Source organism: Gambusia affinis, linkage group LG07, assembly GCF_019740435.1.
Source record: "Gambusia affinis linkage group LG07, SWU_Gaff_1.0, whole genome shotgun sequence".
Classification (NCBI taxonomy): Eukaryota; Metazoa; Chordata; class Actinopteri; order Cyprinodontiformes; family Poeciliidae; genus Gambusia; species Gambusia affinis.
In genome coordinates, this window is record NC_057874.1 from 30,141,533 (window position 1) to 30,156,985 (window position 15,453).

Here is a 15,453-nt window from a genome sequence, read left to right on the forward strand (position 1 = left end):
AATTCTGCAAAATTAATCATCGAGTTTCAGATTCCAGCAGATCGACAGACCAACAGAGAAAACAGGAGGAAATGAGCCAATCTGTGTTTCAGAGAGAGACAGAGAGACACACACAGTCAGAGACACACACATACGTGGTTATCTTTGTGGGGACTTTCCATTGACTTCCTTTCATTTTCACAGTAATAGAAAAGGTTTGATGTTAGAAACTCTTAACTTTCAGAAGTGAGTAAAACAAAGAATTTGTGATCATAATCTGAGAGTAAAAATGTTCAAAAGATGAAAAGTTTCTTCTTTTTCTTCATCTGCAGCTCATTTGGTCTCAGATTAAACAGGTGTGGCTCCGCCCACATCATGACATCATCAGACTGTCTGGAGGTCAGTCCTCAGTTTGATTTACTGTTAAATATTGATAAAGTGGTCATTACATGGAGGATTTTAATGTTCATGTTGACCCTGAAAGTGAAAACATAAATATCTAAGATTCAACTGGATTTGATCAAAAAGAGCAACATTAGATATTTAAAATCTTTTATTATGTAAATGAGTGAATCATTTCAGCTTTTCCTCATTTAGGATCTAAATGTTAATCTGTGAAAATGGATTTAACTTCATCAGTTTTATGATTTTTATTTGTCTTTAAGTCTGAATTATTAGCAAAAACCAGCAAAGAAGAAAAGATCATTTATATTTAAGAGAAAAAATGAGAGAAACGTCCAAATAAAAGCAGAAGTGGATCAGGATGAGGATCAGGAGTTATTCTGCTAAAGGTTTGGTGTTGTGATGTGATCTCCATGACGACGACACAAAGCCATAAACCAGCAGGCGGCTCTCTGGGCTCCTGCCTCCACACAGGAAGTGTGTGTTGCTCTGAAAGCCGCGTTACGTCAGCGCCAGCAGGTTGATGTCGTAACATCCGTCCACCTGCAGGAACACAAAACACACGACCTGTGGTTTATCTCCAGAGTTCCTGCCAGGCTGTAAACCAGCCGAGTTCCTCAGGGAACCTCTTATTTTCATGAGGTCTGTTTTCACAGGAACTCTGGAAAATCCAGTGATGTTCTTAAAACAGTCCTCTCAAAAACTTCCTGATTTCATGAGGCTGTTTGGTTCCTTTACCAAAGTGAAACATTTTCAGTTTGTTTTCCAGGGACCGATACTTGGAGCTGAACCGCAGACGAAGGACTCACGTCGAAGCGTCCGATGGAGGCTGTGGTCTGGTTGGTCTGCATGATCTCGGTCAGAGCCCACATCTGCTGGATGCTGGAGGAAACGGTGTGCGGGTCCGGCAGGCCCTGCAGGACGTCCAGCAGAACACAGAGCGGATGAAAACCCTCCAGAGTTTTCCATCATTAGTCTCCTCATGAACTCAAACCGTTTGGGACGGAGCGCGTACCTCCACTTCAGGAAGCTGGTCCACCAGAATCAGGTCAGACAGCCAATCAGAAACCTCCTTCTGGGGCTCCTGAACCAGACAAGAGGAATTATAACAGTAACACATCTGGTGTCTGTTCTCAACATCTTATTTATAACTCATACAGAGACGAAAAGGTAAAAGACTGACCGGCTCCGTGTGGGGGAATATTTTGATCTCCTCCAAGCTGAAGGTCAGCCAGGCGGACGACGGCTGCCTCAGGATCAGCCTGACAGAAACCACCTGGTCTGCCTCCACCAGCATCTGGAGGAGCACAGAGTCAGCAGGGAGTCAGTCTGGGAGTTGGTCCGTTGTCCTGCAGGAAGCATTCCTTCCTCAGAGTTATAACTCAGAGTTTATCAGAACTGGAAGAAAAAAGCTAAACAGGGAAACTGTGGACCTGAACTCCTCTGAACAATGAGTCACACTGAGCTTCACCAGATATTAATGCTGCTCACAGTGGATGACAACTCTCCGTCATCATGGCACAACGATTGAAACATTCATCTGAGTTTCTACATGGTTACAAAGCTCAGCTGTCTGAATGGACTTTCAGACAGACTTACAAGGAGAGGAAGGAAAAACCTCAGCTACAGGTTTAAACAAAGCTTCTCAACAGGTTTTAGCTCCGCCCCTTCTCTGACTCACCTGAGGGGAAACAGGAAGCAGCTTGTAAAACAGAGATGATCAGATTCACCGTCAGAACAAACTGACTGCTTCATCTGAGTAAATCCAGCTGCAAGACGGAAATAAGAACAGAGGGAGGGAACCTGACTGACTGGACCTGCTGCTGTTTCAGCTTCACTCAGAGACAAAATGGCTTCCAGATCAGAGGATCTCTGCTGTCCGGTCTGTCAGGACGTCTTTAAGGATCCGCTTGTTCTGTCATGTAGCCACAGCTTCTGTAAGGAGTGTTTGATGAACTGGTGGAGAGAGAAACCAGCAACAGAGTGTCCAGTTTGTAAGACCGTATCGTTGACCAAAGATCCTCCAGTTAGTCTGACTCTGAAGAGACTCTGTGAATCTTTCCTACTGCAGAGAGAGCAGAAAGTTTCAGAGGGTCTCTGCAGTCTGCACTCTGAGAAACTCAAACTCTTCTGTCTGGACCATCAGCAGCCAGTTTGTCTCGTCTGCAGAGATTCAGAAAAACACTCCAAGCACAGATTCAGACCCATCGATGAAGCTGCTCAGGATCACAGAGAGAATCTGAAAACATTTCTGGAGCCTTTAAAGGAGAAACTGGAGCTGAAGAAGGAAGTTAAAGAGAAGTTTGATCAGACAGCAGAACACATGAAGGTCCAGGCCCGACACACAGAGAGGCAGATTGTTGAGCAGTTTAAGAAGCTTCGTCAGTTTCTAGCAGAGGAAGAGGAGGCCAGGCTGGCTGCACTGAGGGAGGAAGAGGAGCAGAAGAGAGGGATGATGAAGGAGAAGATGGAGGCTCTGAGCAGAGAGATAGCAGCTCTTTCAGACACAGTCAGAGCCACAGAGGAGGAGCTGAGAGCTGAAGACGTCTCATTCCTGCACAACTACAAGGCTGCAGTGGAAAGAGTCCAGCGCTGCCCCCTGCTGGAGGATCCACAGCTGCCCTCAGGAGCTCTGATAGACCAGGCCAAACATCTGGGCAACCTGGCCTTCAACATCTGGAGCAACATGAAGGACATGGTGACCTACACTCCTCTGGTTCTGGACCCAAACACGGCTCATCCAAAGCTCCTGCTGTCTGACGATCTGAGCGTTGTGACAGTAGGACAGAGGCAGCAGCTGCCTGATAATCCGGAGCGGTTGGACGTTTGGTGGTCCGTTCTCGGCTCTCAGGGTTTTAACTCCGGGATCCACAGCTGGGACGTCGATGTTGGAGGCAGTGAGGTTTGGACTCTGGGTGTGTTAGCAGAATCTGTCCACAGGAGGCGAAACATACTGTCTGGTTTATGGGGATTGACGTTAACAGAAGATGGATTATCAGTTTGTTCTCCAGGATCCTCCTCAGATCTATCAGCCCAGAAGAAGATCCAGAGGATCCGAGTGGATCTGGACTGGGACGGAGGGAATCTGTCCTTCTCTGATCTGGACACTAACACACACATACACACCTTCACACACACCTTCACTGACCGGATGTTTCCTTACATTCACACTCTGGATGAAGTAAAAATCTCACAGATGAAGATCTGAGTGAGGATGGAGAAAACAAACTCAGAGATTTAAAATCTGATCATCTGCTTGTTTCTGGTTTAATGGTTCACTAATCTCAGTGTTTTAAATGACAAACTTATCAGATAAATTTGGTTAAATTCATTTACATACGATGTAGTTTATGTCTGTCTGGTCTACATATTCAGAATAATATCTTCACTTGAGTTAAATAACTGGGCAGTTATCAAATAAACAACATAAAAAATAATCTGGTTTATTGTATTGAGCTGAAATAATGGAGGGAATTAAATAAACTTATTAATGTTGATAACTCAGAAATCTGATGTTTTAAACAGAAACAAACTCCTGGTTATAAACAAACTAATATGACATATTTTAATAAAAAATTGAATAACCAACAATCTGTGAGTGAGAAAATTGTTTTATAATCTTTATGAAGTTTAGTTTGACCGGTCCAAACTAAACGGGTCGTGAAGGACAGAGGAGCCATTTTCATTTTACACCTTAAATATCATCGGGCTGTTTCCCAAAACCAAACATGAAAAATAAACGGTGCTTAAGGTTTACTGACTTCCATAGAAACTCCAACTGAGTTCTGTATAATATCAAGTTAATGGGAAGTTTCTGTCTTTATTTGTGTTAAAAAAGAGTAAAATAATTTTAAGCCTGGTCCTGGAGTCGTTCAGGTCGGACACGGCGGACTTCTGCTCCGACACGAGAACCACACAGCTCATGCTAACGTCACATGACCTGAGGATGTACAGGCCTCAACACGACTGAATCACTACTAATATGAGCTCAACATCAAATAAATTTAGAGTTTTTAATCTGTTCTTCAACCATCAAAGTGTTTTTCCAGAGTTTTAGGAAGCTCTTTAGCTTAGCATTAGCGGATACATCTTTAGCATTGAAGTGTTATTTTAAGCTAGCATAGTTTCACTGATAGGCTAACTCCTTTTAGCTGAACTTGAACACAACAGTAGTGTTTTCCAGCATCCAATCAGATTGATTAGAAGCAGAAATTAAAGCCCAGTGGACCCAGAGACGACTCTTCATCGCTGCTGTCTGAGGAAGACGCCTGTGCCACTCGTCTGTTCTCAGTCATTTTGGTCTCGTTTCTAATCAGACTTTGGTTCAGTGATAGATAAACCTGGACTGAGCCAGAAGCTTCTGGTTAGCAGACCCGTTTATCTGACCCACCTGCTTCCTGTGGACGGAGAAGTAATCCTGGGAGCCTCTCTCTGTGTGCGGGTTGTCCATCAGCGGCAGGTCTCTGAGAGCCGTGACCCACTTGGTCGGCCCATCCTGTCCAGAAGCCCTCCTCAGCAAACGCACAGTAACGTAGGCAGTGTAGTAGTTCTTAAAGGTGATTTCCTCAACCTGCAGACAGACGGTGGAAAACAAACACTGAAGCAGGATCCTCTGAAGCTCTGAGGCAGAGAGGAGCCGCTCTGCATTGAAAACGGTTTCTAATCACAGCTAAATGCAGAAAGTAGATCAGAGACCCAAACGACCAGAACTACCGAGTCCAACAGAAACATGGACCAGGTTCTGTCTCTGACAGCCAAAGTGTCATCTGCCAAAAAACTCAGTGAAATCAAACGGATTGATTTTAGAAACTTTGGACAAATGTTCCTTTCTTTCAGCGCTCTGAACTTTTTAAACTTAATGCTGTAAAAACTTTGTAGAGGTGAACATGTAACCCCCGTCCAGCTGAGGGAACCTCTGGTTTCCTGTTTTAACTGTTCAGAAATGAACAGTTCATTCACATCCATCAATCAGCAGCTTGTTTCTCTGGAGGAAGTAAAGAACCAAAAGGTTTAGTTTGACTGATTCCTCAGTCCGAAGCAGAGCAGAGTGAGGTTGTGGGAGGATAATACATGTTTTTATTGTTTCTGTTGTGTCTGACTTACACTGACTGGTTTTCCAAAGGGGAGGGGGACATCGACCACACAGACCCCGGACTGAACCGGTTCTGCTTTGGACTCTCCGATCTGCAGGTAGACCGGAGGTTTGACTGTGCAGGAGACCGGCTGTCTGCTGCCATCCACCCCGTTCATCTCTGAAAACAAAACCCTGGTTGTTAATGTTTCCCCTCTGTCCAAAAACACCACAAACAAAAAAAAAAAACCTCTGGATGACATCATGAGTTACGACATTTCATTTCCCTTTGAAATGAACAGAACTGAACTGAATATTGACTTCGTTCAGTTCAACTCAATTCAAATTTACTTTATTGATCCCAGAGGGAAGTTAAATACTTTAACCAAAACCTTCATAAATGGAGCCGAATGTTTACTGATGAAATATTGTGTTAAAAATAGTTTTCAGTGTTTACAGAAGCACCGAGCTGTGTGAGCTGAAGCTGATTTCATCTTAATGAAGCGATCTTCTGACTGATGTCCGGTTGCCTCGGTCAGCACCACGGACAGCGACTCGATGAACTAAAACATGAGGTTTAAAGCAGCTCTGAGAAAAGAACCGATTCATTTTAATGAGCCGTTTTAGCTTCGGGTGAACTCTGTTCAGAAATACAGCTTCAACGCGGAGACCTACAAGGTTAGCATGGCGGCTAACGGAAGCTAACGGAGGCCGGGAAGCCGGGATGCACGGAGCCGGTTCTCTGCTCACCTTCTTCCGGTGGAGAGGTCAAAGGTCAGAGTTGAAGGTAAGATCTGGGCAGTGAGAGGAAAAAGCACAGACTCCAGCCACCTCCGTTCACATCCTAAAGATATTTGATGTTACTTTCCGATTGGCACGGTAACCAAGGCGACAGAGTTTCTTAAAGGGCCAGCATCTCTGAAATAATCAAAAAGCATCAGGTTCAGACATGGACTTTATCTGCAAGAGCAAACCTGGAGTTCATCATACAAAGATCAGTTTTATTGTTTAAGATATTTTTATGAGAAAATATGAATAAATTCCACAGAAAAGATTTATTTATATGTTTACATATTTCATCCCCAGGAAGAGATTATTCGATCTGAACAATGAAATAGATTCTTTAGTACTGCTACCCTCAATAAGTTCATATACGTTTTAATATTTCCAGGAAGTTCAGGTCTTTTTCTCTTTGGAAAACATTAAATATGTTTATTTCACTAATATGTTGTGTCCAAAGTTAACCTGAATCCAGATATAGAAAGCATGTCATCTGTAAAGTCAGCAGCAGGTGGCAGCATCGCTGCACCAATCAAACCCGTTTCCACATTCCGTCCTCTGCCTCCTCTGAGCTCCGGGACTTTAACTATACCACCACAGCCTGGCCGGCCTCCTGCTGAGATCCAGCTCTGGTGGCAGGAAGCAGAAAACTGCAGAGATTTATCTGGAATAAAAACTGCATTCAATTTCACAACAGAATGACACGAGCATGACTAATACTCACCATTATGTTGGTAAATAAGTATTTTTTTGTTTACATCATTTTAAACAAACAGAAGAAGAAAATGTATCAATCCTCATTTTGGAAATGTTTGATGTTTTTCTTTGTTTTAAAACCTGAAAACAGAAAAAGTTGTTTTTAAAAATGACCACAGATTTCCTGATGTAGATATTCACACACACACACACACACACCCCCACACACACACACGCCCACGCACACACACACACACACACACACACACACACACACACACACACACACACACACACACACACACACACACACAGGAACAGAAATCATCCCAGTGATGGTGAGTGAGCTGACAGGAGGAAGAGGAGGAGGATGAAGAGGACTCTCATGGTGTTTTAAAGCTTCCTGCTTCTGCTTCCTCTCCTCCTGAAAACGTTTCCTTCCCTCAGCTGCTCCAGATTCTGTCTACATGTGTTTTCTGATAAATCAGATCAGAAACCGGTTCAGCTGTGAGACAAGCCCACTGGATGTGGGAGGAGCTTCGTGTTTCAGGGAGTTTTCTGGCTGATCAGAGGAATGTTCCAGAGAGAACAAGGAGACAAAATGTTTCTCCATGAAAACACGACGACCCTACAGACTGAAAATGGTTTCGTTTTTAAATCTGGTTCTTTGAGCCGTTCAGAGTCTGAATCATTCAGGAAGTGAAGCAGGAACAGGAATAAATCTGGAGCCTCCATTATCACCAAACCGATGAGTTTCTAATAAAACGATGGGTCGTCACTTCAGCTGGGATTATTATAAAAACTGGCATGAAGAAAGTCCAGGATAAACTCAGACTCCAGATTAAAACAAAGTCTGGAGAGAAAAGAAACTGGAATCGTGGTTGGATCAGTGAAAGTTGTTTAAAAGCAGTGATGTGAGATTCATTCAGAAACAGCAGAGCTTTGATGCAGCTGCACTTTATCAGCAGAGGAGAACCTGACAGACGGAGAGGCAGCAAATATTTGTCACGGTGAAATTAGAAGGAGCTTCTTTTTAAAGTGCCAAAACAATTTTAACTAAGCGCAAAACGGAGCCTGGAGCCACCCGCGGATCCAATTACCGTACGGGAGCTTAGAGCCTGATAGTGCCGCCACGTTAAGGCTGTTTCTGGAGAAACAAACTCAATTCCAAAGTTTAGAGTTTCTGTAATTAAAAACGCCAAAGCAGCAACGCAAAGGAAGGAGAGACGATACAAGATGGAGAGAAACGAGGGAGGGGGAGAGGAAGAGAGGAGGAGGAGCAGGAAGCAGGAGGTGAAGGTGGGGAGGAATAATGAGGATCCACCAGAACCAGAACCAGAACCAGAATAATCCAAACCAAACACAGTGAGACTCAGATGCAGAATAAACTGCAGGTTTGATAAAATCAATGTTTCCTATTGGTGTATTAATAACTGATTATAACTGATGATCAATCATAACATTGAGTTCCTCAGATTCTTAAACATCTGGATCAGTTTTATAGATTTAACTTTTGGACGTTCCTCTGTTTGAATCTTTTTAAATCAAACTTGATCAGTTTCAAAAATTTTAAAAGATTCAAACATAGAATAGAAATGATGCTAATTTTAGGCTTTGGTGTCTGATATTAGAAATAAAATGATAAAGATCTAGTAAATATTTACAGTTCATTATTTTATATATTTTCCATTTAAAAGGAAATTAATTTACATAAAGAGCTAAAAGTTGATGAAAAGTGAACAAATTGTCTTTCCTCAGCTTCCTGTCCAACATCTTTGCTGTGACCTGTTAATATTATTAATATTATTATTATTATTATTATTATTATTATTATTAATACTTTTATTATTATTATTATTATTATTATTATTATTATTATTATTATTATTATTATTATTATTATTATTATTATTATTATTATTATTATTATTATTATTATTATTATTATTATTATTATTAATACTTTTATTATTATTATTATTATTATTATTATTATTATTATTACTATTATTATTATTATTATTATTATTATTATTATTATTATTATTATTATTATTATTAATACTTTTATTATTATTATATTATTATTATTATTATTATTATTATTATTATTATTATTATTATTATATTATTATTAATATTATTATATTATTATTATTATTATTATTAATACTTTTCTTCTTATTCTTATTATTATTATTACTATTATTATTATTTTATTATTATTATTATTATTACTATTATTATTATTATTATTATTATTATTATTATTATTATGGAAGCGTCATGACGGCCAGCTGGGCTCTGACCTGCTGCAGATGATTCCAAGTTGGAAAAATCTGGAGGAAAAAGTTAATTTCACGTCTCTCTGAGTAACGCTGACATAAAAGTTCCCGTTCATGAGGACGTTGTGAGATTAAATGTGTTCAGCAGGTTTCTGTAAAGCTGCAAAGTTAATGGATGTCAAAAGTTTAATTATGTTAAATCAAGCAGGAAGTTACAGACTGCGGTGGATGTGAGAAGAACCACGACTGTTTCTGCAGGAGCCGCGGAAAAAAACACAATAAATCCTGAAAACACAGAATCCCAAAGGCTGCAGATTTTTAAAGAGATTTTCACCTGAGTGATGTCATCTGGACAGGTGAGACCTGTTGGACCATGATGCACTGCGCCAGGAGGGACAGCCGGTCCAGCTGGAGCACGGTAGTGGAGGTATGATGAAGAAGAACTGGAACAGAAACGTGGATCAAAGTTCATCCATGTCAGTTTTATTTTGTTAATTAGTGAGTTTGGTAAACACACTGGATGACCTTCCAGAGTTCATCCAGAGTTCATCCAGAGTTCATCCAGAGTTCATCCAGAGTTCATCCAGAGTTCATCCAGAGTTCATCCCCGACTCCAGCATCCCTCCGATCCACTTCCTGAGATTTAAAGAGGAGCAGCAAAAGCAAAGGAGGAGGATTAGCAGCTCATGTTACTGTAGAGCATCGTCTCTGCTGCCTGACGCTGAGCTGTTAGCATGTTAGCATGGAGTCACAGCAGCAGTCTTCAGTCAGAGGCTTTTCCACAGTCACTGTGTGACTGACTGCTACTGGAGCTGCTTCCAGCCCACAGCATCACTATTCAGAGACTCTATAAAGATGAGTTATGACGACATTTAGATTCCCTTCAGGACAAATAAAGTCTCTCTGTTAGATGTTCCTAAAGCTGGAAACTAATTATTTTATAAACTGTAAAACATTTCAGACATTTAGAATCAAAGGAGTAAAAAACTAAAAGTTTGTAAGATTTTCAATATGAAGGTTGAAGGGAATACAAACTCTCCTTCCTCCTCTCTGTTTTCAGATGTGGACTCTCCCTTCGGCCTGCAGGGATCTGTCCGTCTGTCCGTCTGTCCTGCTCAGGTTTTCTGTGGGTTTGCTCTGAATTTCCATCTTTGGCTCGTCTGAAAGTGTTTTAATGATCAGGAGGAGCCGCCGTCTTTCACTCTGAAAAATGTAAATTAATTCCAGAGGACTTCATTTGCTTGGCTCTCCTCTCCCGTTCGCCTCAGGCGCAGTCGAGCTGCAGTCTTGGAAAACTTTGGAAGTTGTTTTCCAGATCTGGAGTTTCAGTCTTTGTTCGTCTCTGGGGGGAAAAGTTTTCAGGAACTTTTTAACTTTGATCAGAGGAAAAACTGATGAGAAAACGAAACGTTTCTCTGGAGTTAAAACCCGTCGATGGTGTGAAAGGAACATGGCTGCTTGGACGTTTGGTTCCTTTGGATCGGCAGATGGAGCAGCTGAAACGGTGCAGCAGTTTCTGATTTCTGGAGGAACGAGAAGCAGCAAAAACACAGACAGACGGTAAAACTGAACGATCGACAGGATTTAGTCACCTTTTTATTCTGCTCCTTTAAACACGTTTCACTGAAGGTTGGTGGCCTTTATCTTGCAGTGCAGCTGCACACACACAGACACACACGCACACACACACACACACACACACACACACGCACACACACACGCACACACACACACACACATACACGTTGTTTTCTGTGTTCAGAGATGAAGACCTGAAACATCTGATCAGCTTCCTGTCTGCTGGAAACGCATCGTTTCTCTTTTCACTGTCAGTCAGACAATCGCAGCTAAACTCACAGCTGACACTCCGTGTTTCTCTGCCAACTCTTCGTCGCTCTTTTCTCTGCTCCTCTTCATCCCCGGAGAGCCATCTTTCATTTCCGGCTTCATCTTCCTCCCGTCTGGCTGAGCGGCGTGGAGAGACGCTGAAGCTGAAACATACATGAGGAGACGTGGAGCTCTGCCCTCTGCAGACATCAGAACATCATATTTGTTCAATCACATCATAAATCATAAACTGTAATGTTTGTATCAGACGTCAGCCGATCTGAAGAAAAGACAAGACAGATTTCAGAACCTTAAAGTTTCAACAAAACTGACGAGAAAAAGATTTCAATCTGCAGGGAAACAGGAACTCATTAAAGTTTGTGGATGTGAGGTCACTCATGACTGAAAGGGTTTTTTGGCCGTTTCTAAATCAGTTTATCTCACAAAACTACAACGAAAACATTTTTTCACATCAGGATCAACAACCGGATGTTACTACTGGCGAAAACCACGAAGAAGAAGACGACAGGAAGTGGTTGGAGGAGGAAGCGCTGCGTGTTTTTCTAAATAACTTATCATGTGAACAAACTTATGCATTATGATTTTAATGGTTTCTTTCTTAATGAAAATGTTGCAATTGCAAATTTGTTTTTTATCAATATTGATGGGATATTGACAAAGTTTTGGTAAATATTTGTACTTGATCATTTCTTTCAAAAATGAATTTTGTAATTACAGAAATACACCAATAAAAATATTTCAATACGGCTGAAAAAAATCCTCATTTTAGACCAACTATCTGTTTCTGTTGACTATGAAGTTATGTTGGAATTATGAAAATTAGATGGTGGTTAAAGAAGAAAGAACTTTTACGCTACGATAAGAGAAATTTACAAAGTTAAAGAAAGTAATAAAATGATTTGTGTCGTGATTCTGCCACTTAACGGACAGAAACAAATATTTTCACGGTAACGGACCTAAAGAAGGAAAAGTTTAGTCTGATTACTGCAGATAATGAAAATCAAAGTGTTGGATAGAATTTGCAAACATTTGGTTTGTCATTGATAAAACGTTTTTCTACAAATTATTTCCTTTTTTCCAATTAGGAAAGATTATATTAAGATGAGCACATTAAAAACTTCACTCCTGTATTTTTAACTGTTAACAAGCAGGAAGTGATATTTGAAGTTTTGTTGTATTTTTTTCACTTCCAGATGTTTAGGATCAGTTTTTGTTCTGATTGTATTTTTCTGACAGACGTTCTCATTTTATCGGCTGGTCTGGATTTAGAAACGACCTTGGAGGTCTTCTCTGAAAGTCACCTGTTCTGTGTGTGTGTGTGTGTGTGTGTGTGTGTGTGTGTGTGTGTGTGTGTGTGTGTGTGTGTGTGTGTGTGTGTGTGTGTGTGTGTGTGTGTGTGTGTGTGTGTGTGTGTGTGTGTGTGTGTGTGTGTGTGTGTGTGTGTGTGTGTGAGAGTGTTGCACCTGCAGGTCTTTCACGCGGCTCGGCTTGCAGCTGCTGAGGTTTCGGGAGGCAGTGATTACCGGCCTCATTTTCTCTGCTGTATATAAACTGGTTTTACTGCTGCGGCGACGGAACATTTGGTGTTATTAACTTTTTTAACCCCGTTAAAATGAGCCAAGATGGAGCAGAGAGGATATTTCGTGCAGGCGGAGGCTGCAGGGCGTCAGGACGGGATGCCGGATGCCATCGGGTCACCTGCTGTATCTCAGCCCTTTTTCTCTTTTCATGTCGGTTTCAGGAGATTCGTGGCGTTAAAGTCGGAGCGGAAACGGATTTTATTTCCAGCCCAGTTTCTGTTCTGCTTGGCCTGCAAGCGATGTCTTGAAGTATGAATTATTATACAAACATGTTCAGACGTTAATCTGCTTGAGGATCTCAGATCGAACCGGACCAGTCAGTCCCTCTGATGTTCTGTCCACACTCGTCCCAGCAGAAGATGGAAACAGTTGAAGCTCTCTGAATAAAATCATGAAATACTTCTGAAAGTTTTCTGTCTGGAGAAACTGTTCACATTGTCCCGGTTCTGGAGGTTCTTTCTCCTCTCCGATCTGCTCTGACGTTCCTCCCGCTGCCGCGTGGAGTCTGATGGTTGCCATGGAGACGGGGTGACGCTGCTCGGTGAACTCTCAGATGCTTCGCCTCCCTCCTGGTTTGTCCCAGGCTGTAGGTTTCTGTAAAGCAGAAGCTTTTTGGGAGGAATTTCTTGACTTATGAAGATTATTGCACACCGTCAGGAGAAAACGTACGGAGAGAAAATAGAGACTACAATCTGAACTTCACCGTTTACAGACGAGCTGCAAGCGCATGAATGATGTAAACTCCACAACACACAAACGCTAAAAACTAATGCAACAAAAATGATGCAACCAGGAAGGAGAAGCAAAGGGGAAAATGTCACAAACACCAAGTCCTCCAGACCACTAGGGGGAGTCTGGAGTCGGTATAATATCTAAATATGCTGCAGTTCTCTAATACGGTGAAAGTGTAATACTCTTTTTCTTTCTTCTAGTCATCCCGTCTCTACTGAGGGTCTGATCCGATACGATCTGTTGGTCGACTCCCCCTGGTGGCCAGGAGGTCATTTTTTCTGCTTCTCTTTCCTGCGGTTTCAGTATTTCTCCTTTAAATCGTTTTTCTGTTGCATTTGTTGTTTTCCGTTTGTGAAACACGTGAATGTTTGCATCATTCATGTGTTTGCAAAACAAATCGTCATTTGCATTTAGCTTGGAGCTAAACATTTAACTTTACTCATTTAAATTAGAATAAATTTATATGGTCCAGTAAAATTTAGCTCACTAATTAAATAGTTTTGTTGTTTTATTTATAAATGAATGAATATCATGGAAACTGAAAAATGAGACCCATTTGTTTCTTATGACTGGATAAAAAACCAAATTATTGCTGTTAATGTTTAACTGTTTGGTGTGAGCTTTCAGGTAAATGATGCTCTGTCATTTATAATGAGCTTTTTAGATGCTATTTCAGAGTAATTTGTCCTAATTTATGCTAATTCACTTTTTTAATAGTCTCACCTGGTTAATAAATTCCGTTTACTTCACAGGCTCTGTGTTCAGATCCAGGTTTCTGTTTTGCATTATAAATGTAGATTTATCTGCAGATGGAACAATGGTGTCGATGGAGAGATGGAGAAAGAGGATAAAGAAGTTAAATGTGGCTCCTGCGCATCCGCTGTGATTGTTAATACATCTGAACTGCTGACTGGCCTCTTCCTGCCAGCGGGGTTAAGCTCCCTTTTGGCCCGGCCTTGTTAAGATTGAGGCTGAAGTCGTAAATTATTGAGTGAGATGTTGCGGGCTGAAATGTAAGCGCGGAGTCAGCGCGTTTCAGGTGCGCTGAGATGAGACCTGAATGGAGAAGGAAGGATGGGAGGAAATTTACTTCCGTGATTGATGGAGGAGATTGTTGAGCACAGAAACGGAGGATGAGCCTGCTGGGCCGGATCCTCCACCCTGAGGTTCAGCTGAGTCCCACCCGGTCGGACCGCCGCGCCGCAACGCGCCTGCGCATCAGCACCAGAGGCTGAGACTCATGACCGGATGTACGCTTTGCTTTCGACTCTCTCATGAACTCTGTTCCCTTGATGTGAGGTTCATCAGCCAGACTCGCATCTGGTGGAGTGAAAAATGTGCACATAACCCCCGACGTGCTCATCTCCTGCACTGAGCCACTTTCTATTAGTCCTCATCAGAACCAAATCCATTAACATCCGCTGGGCTTGTTTCTGTCATTACTGTAAAAGTGACGCTACATTAGAGCTCGCTGAGCTTTTCCCTCTGCCTCGTCATTAACAACACGGAAACCAATTAATATGCTTGTAAGGTTGCAATCCTCCAGACTCCGGCCTCTCTGAGGAGAGCTCTGCAGAAAAACAAATTAAAGCTGCGGGCCTGACAGCAGCAGGCAGCAAACTCAGAAAATACAAACTTGCTCATGATTTCTCTCAAACTCTACTTTTAAGCTTCACTCCTACCACTTATTTCTGTCACTTTTTTGCTAATTCTGTAATTGATCTACTTAACTCTGAACAAGTTGTTGGATTTCAAGTCCTTCTCTCCAGATTCCCTCTGCATGTTTTCCTTTCTCATCCCAGCTCTGCTCAGTCCGCTTTAACCCGAATCCAGCCTGGTTCGGTTGGGCTGGATGCTAATTGACCTCTGACCTCTGGTCCTCCAAACCTCGGTCTGGGCATGCCCTGTGCTGTGACTACAGGTAAATCACACCAAAGCTAACATGCTAGCCTAGCGCTAGCAGCAGAAATGTCTCCTGGTCTTCAGCCAAAGACTAAAGAGAAATCCTCCAACACTAAAATCTGACGCCTCCATCTTGTTTCCATCTGGTGAAGAAGGAAGTTGCTCTCAGTGTCTTCAG

At 41.8% G+C, this 15,453-nt stretch overlaps 2 protein-coding genes and 1 long non-coding RNA gene across 7 annotated transcripts; 1 reads left to right on the forward strand and 2 right to left on the reverse strand.

Annotated features, from left to right (window-relative positions):
- Nucleotides 1–517: 517 nt before the first annotated feature.
- nicn1 (nicolin 1) lies at nucleotides 518–6,360 on the reverse strand. The gene is made up of 7 exons (XM_044122291.1): nucleotides 6,203–6,360; nucleotides 5,485–5,633; nucleotides 4,772–4,951; nucleotides 1,565–1,678; nucleotides 1,397–1,465; nucleotides 1,191–1,295; nucleotides 518–924 (listed from the first exon to the last, which is right to left on the reverse strand). The coding sequence occupies exons 2-7, from the start codon at nucleotides 5,629–5,631 to the stop codon at nucleotides 883–885; spliced, it is 657 nt and encodes a 218-aa protein (XP_043978226.1). The 5' UTR covers nucleotides 5,632–5,633; nucleotides 6,203–6,360; the 3' UTR covers nucleotides 518–882.
- Nucleotides 1,702–4,765, forward strand: LOC122834139 (E3 ubiquitin-protein ligase TRIM35-like). Its single transcript, XM_044122290.1, has one exon. It carries the CDS (start codon nucleotides 2,231–2,233, stop codon nucleotides 3,587–3,589), a length of 1,359 nt encoding a protein of 452 aa, XP_043978225.1. The 5' UTR covers nucleotides 1,702–2,230; the 3' UTR covers nucleotides 3,590–4,765.
- A 263-nt stretch (nucleotides 6,361–6,623) lies between the features above and the next one.
- Nucleotides 6,624–13,195, reverse strand: LOC122834141. 5 transcript variants are annotated; one of them, XR_006371140.1, is made up of 5 exons: nucleotides 12,525–13,195; nucleotides 11,071–11,240; nucleotides 10,806–10,869; nucleotides 9,548–9,656; nucleotides 6,624–6,861 (listed from the first exon to the last, which is right to left on the reverse strand). It is a non-coding gene; the product is annotated as an uncharacterized LOC122834141 (long non-coding RNA). The 5 variants fall into 5 exon arrangements; XR_006371142.1 differs by lacking the exon at nucleotides 6,624–6,861 and adding an exon at nucleotides 7,032–7,069; XR_006371141.1 differs by lacking the exons at nucleotides 6,624–6,861; nucleotides 9,548–9,656 and adding an exon at nucleotides 9,689–9,849 and having other exon boundaries at nucleotides 12,525–13,192.
- Between the last annotated feature and the right edge of the window lie 2,258 nt (nucleotides 13,196–15,453).

Coding starts and splice junctions, on each gene's coding strand:
- nicn1 (XM_044122291.1), bottom strand. CDS start 5,631: ATGAACGGGGTGGATGGCAGCAGACAGCCGGTCTCCTGCACAGTCAAA. Junction 1,679..4,771: donor TCTCCGTCCACAGGAAGCAG/GTGGGTCAGATA, acceptor GTGCTCCTCCAG/ATGCTGGTGGAGGCAGACCA. Junction 925..1,190: donor CCTCCATCGGACGCTTCGAC/GTGAGTCCTTCG, acceptor GTGTTCCTGCAG/GTGGACGGATGTTACGACAT.
- LOC122834139 (XM_044122290.1), top strand. CDS start 2,231: ATGGCTTCCAGATCAGAGGATCTCTGCTGTCCGGTCTGTCAGGACGTC.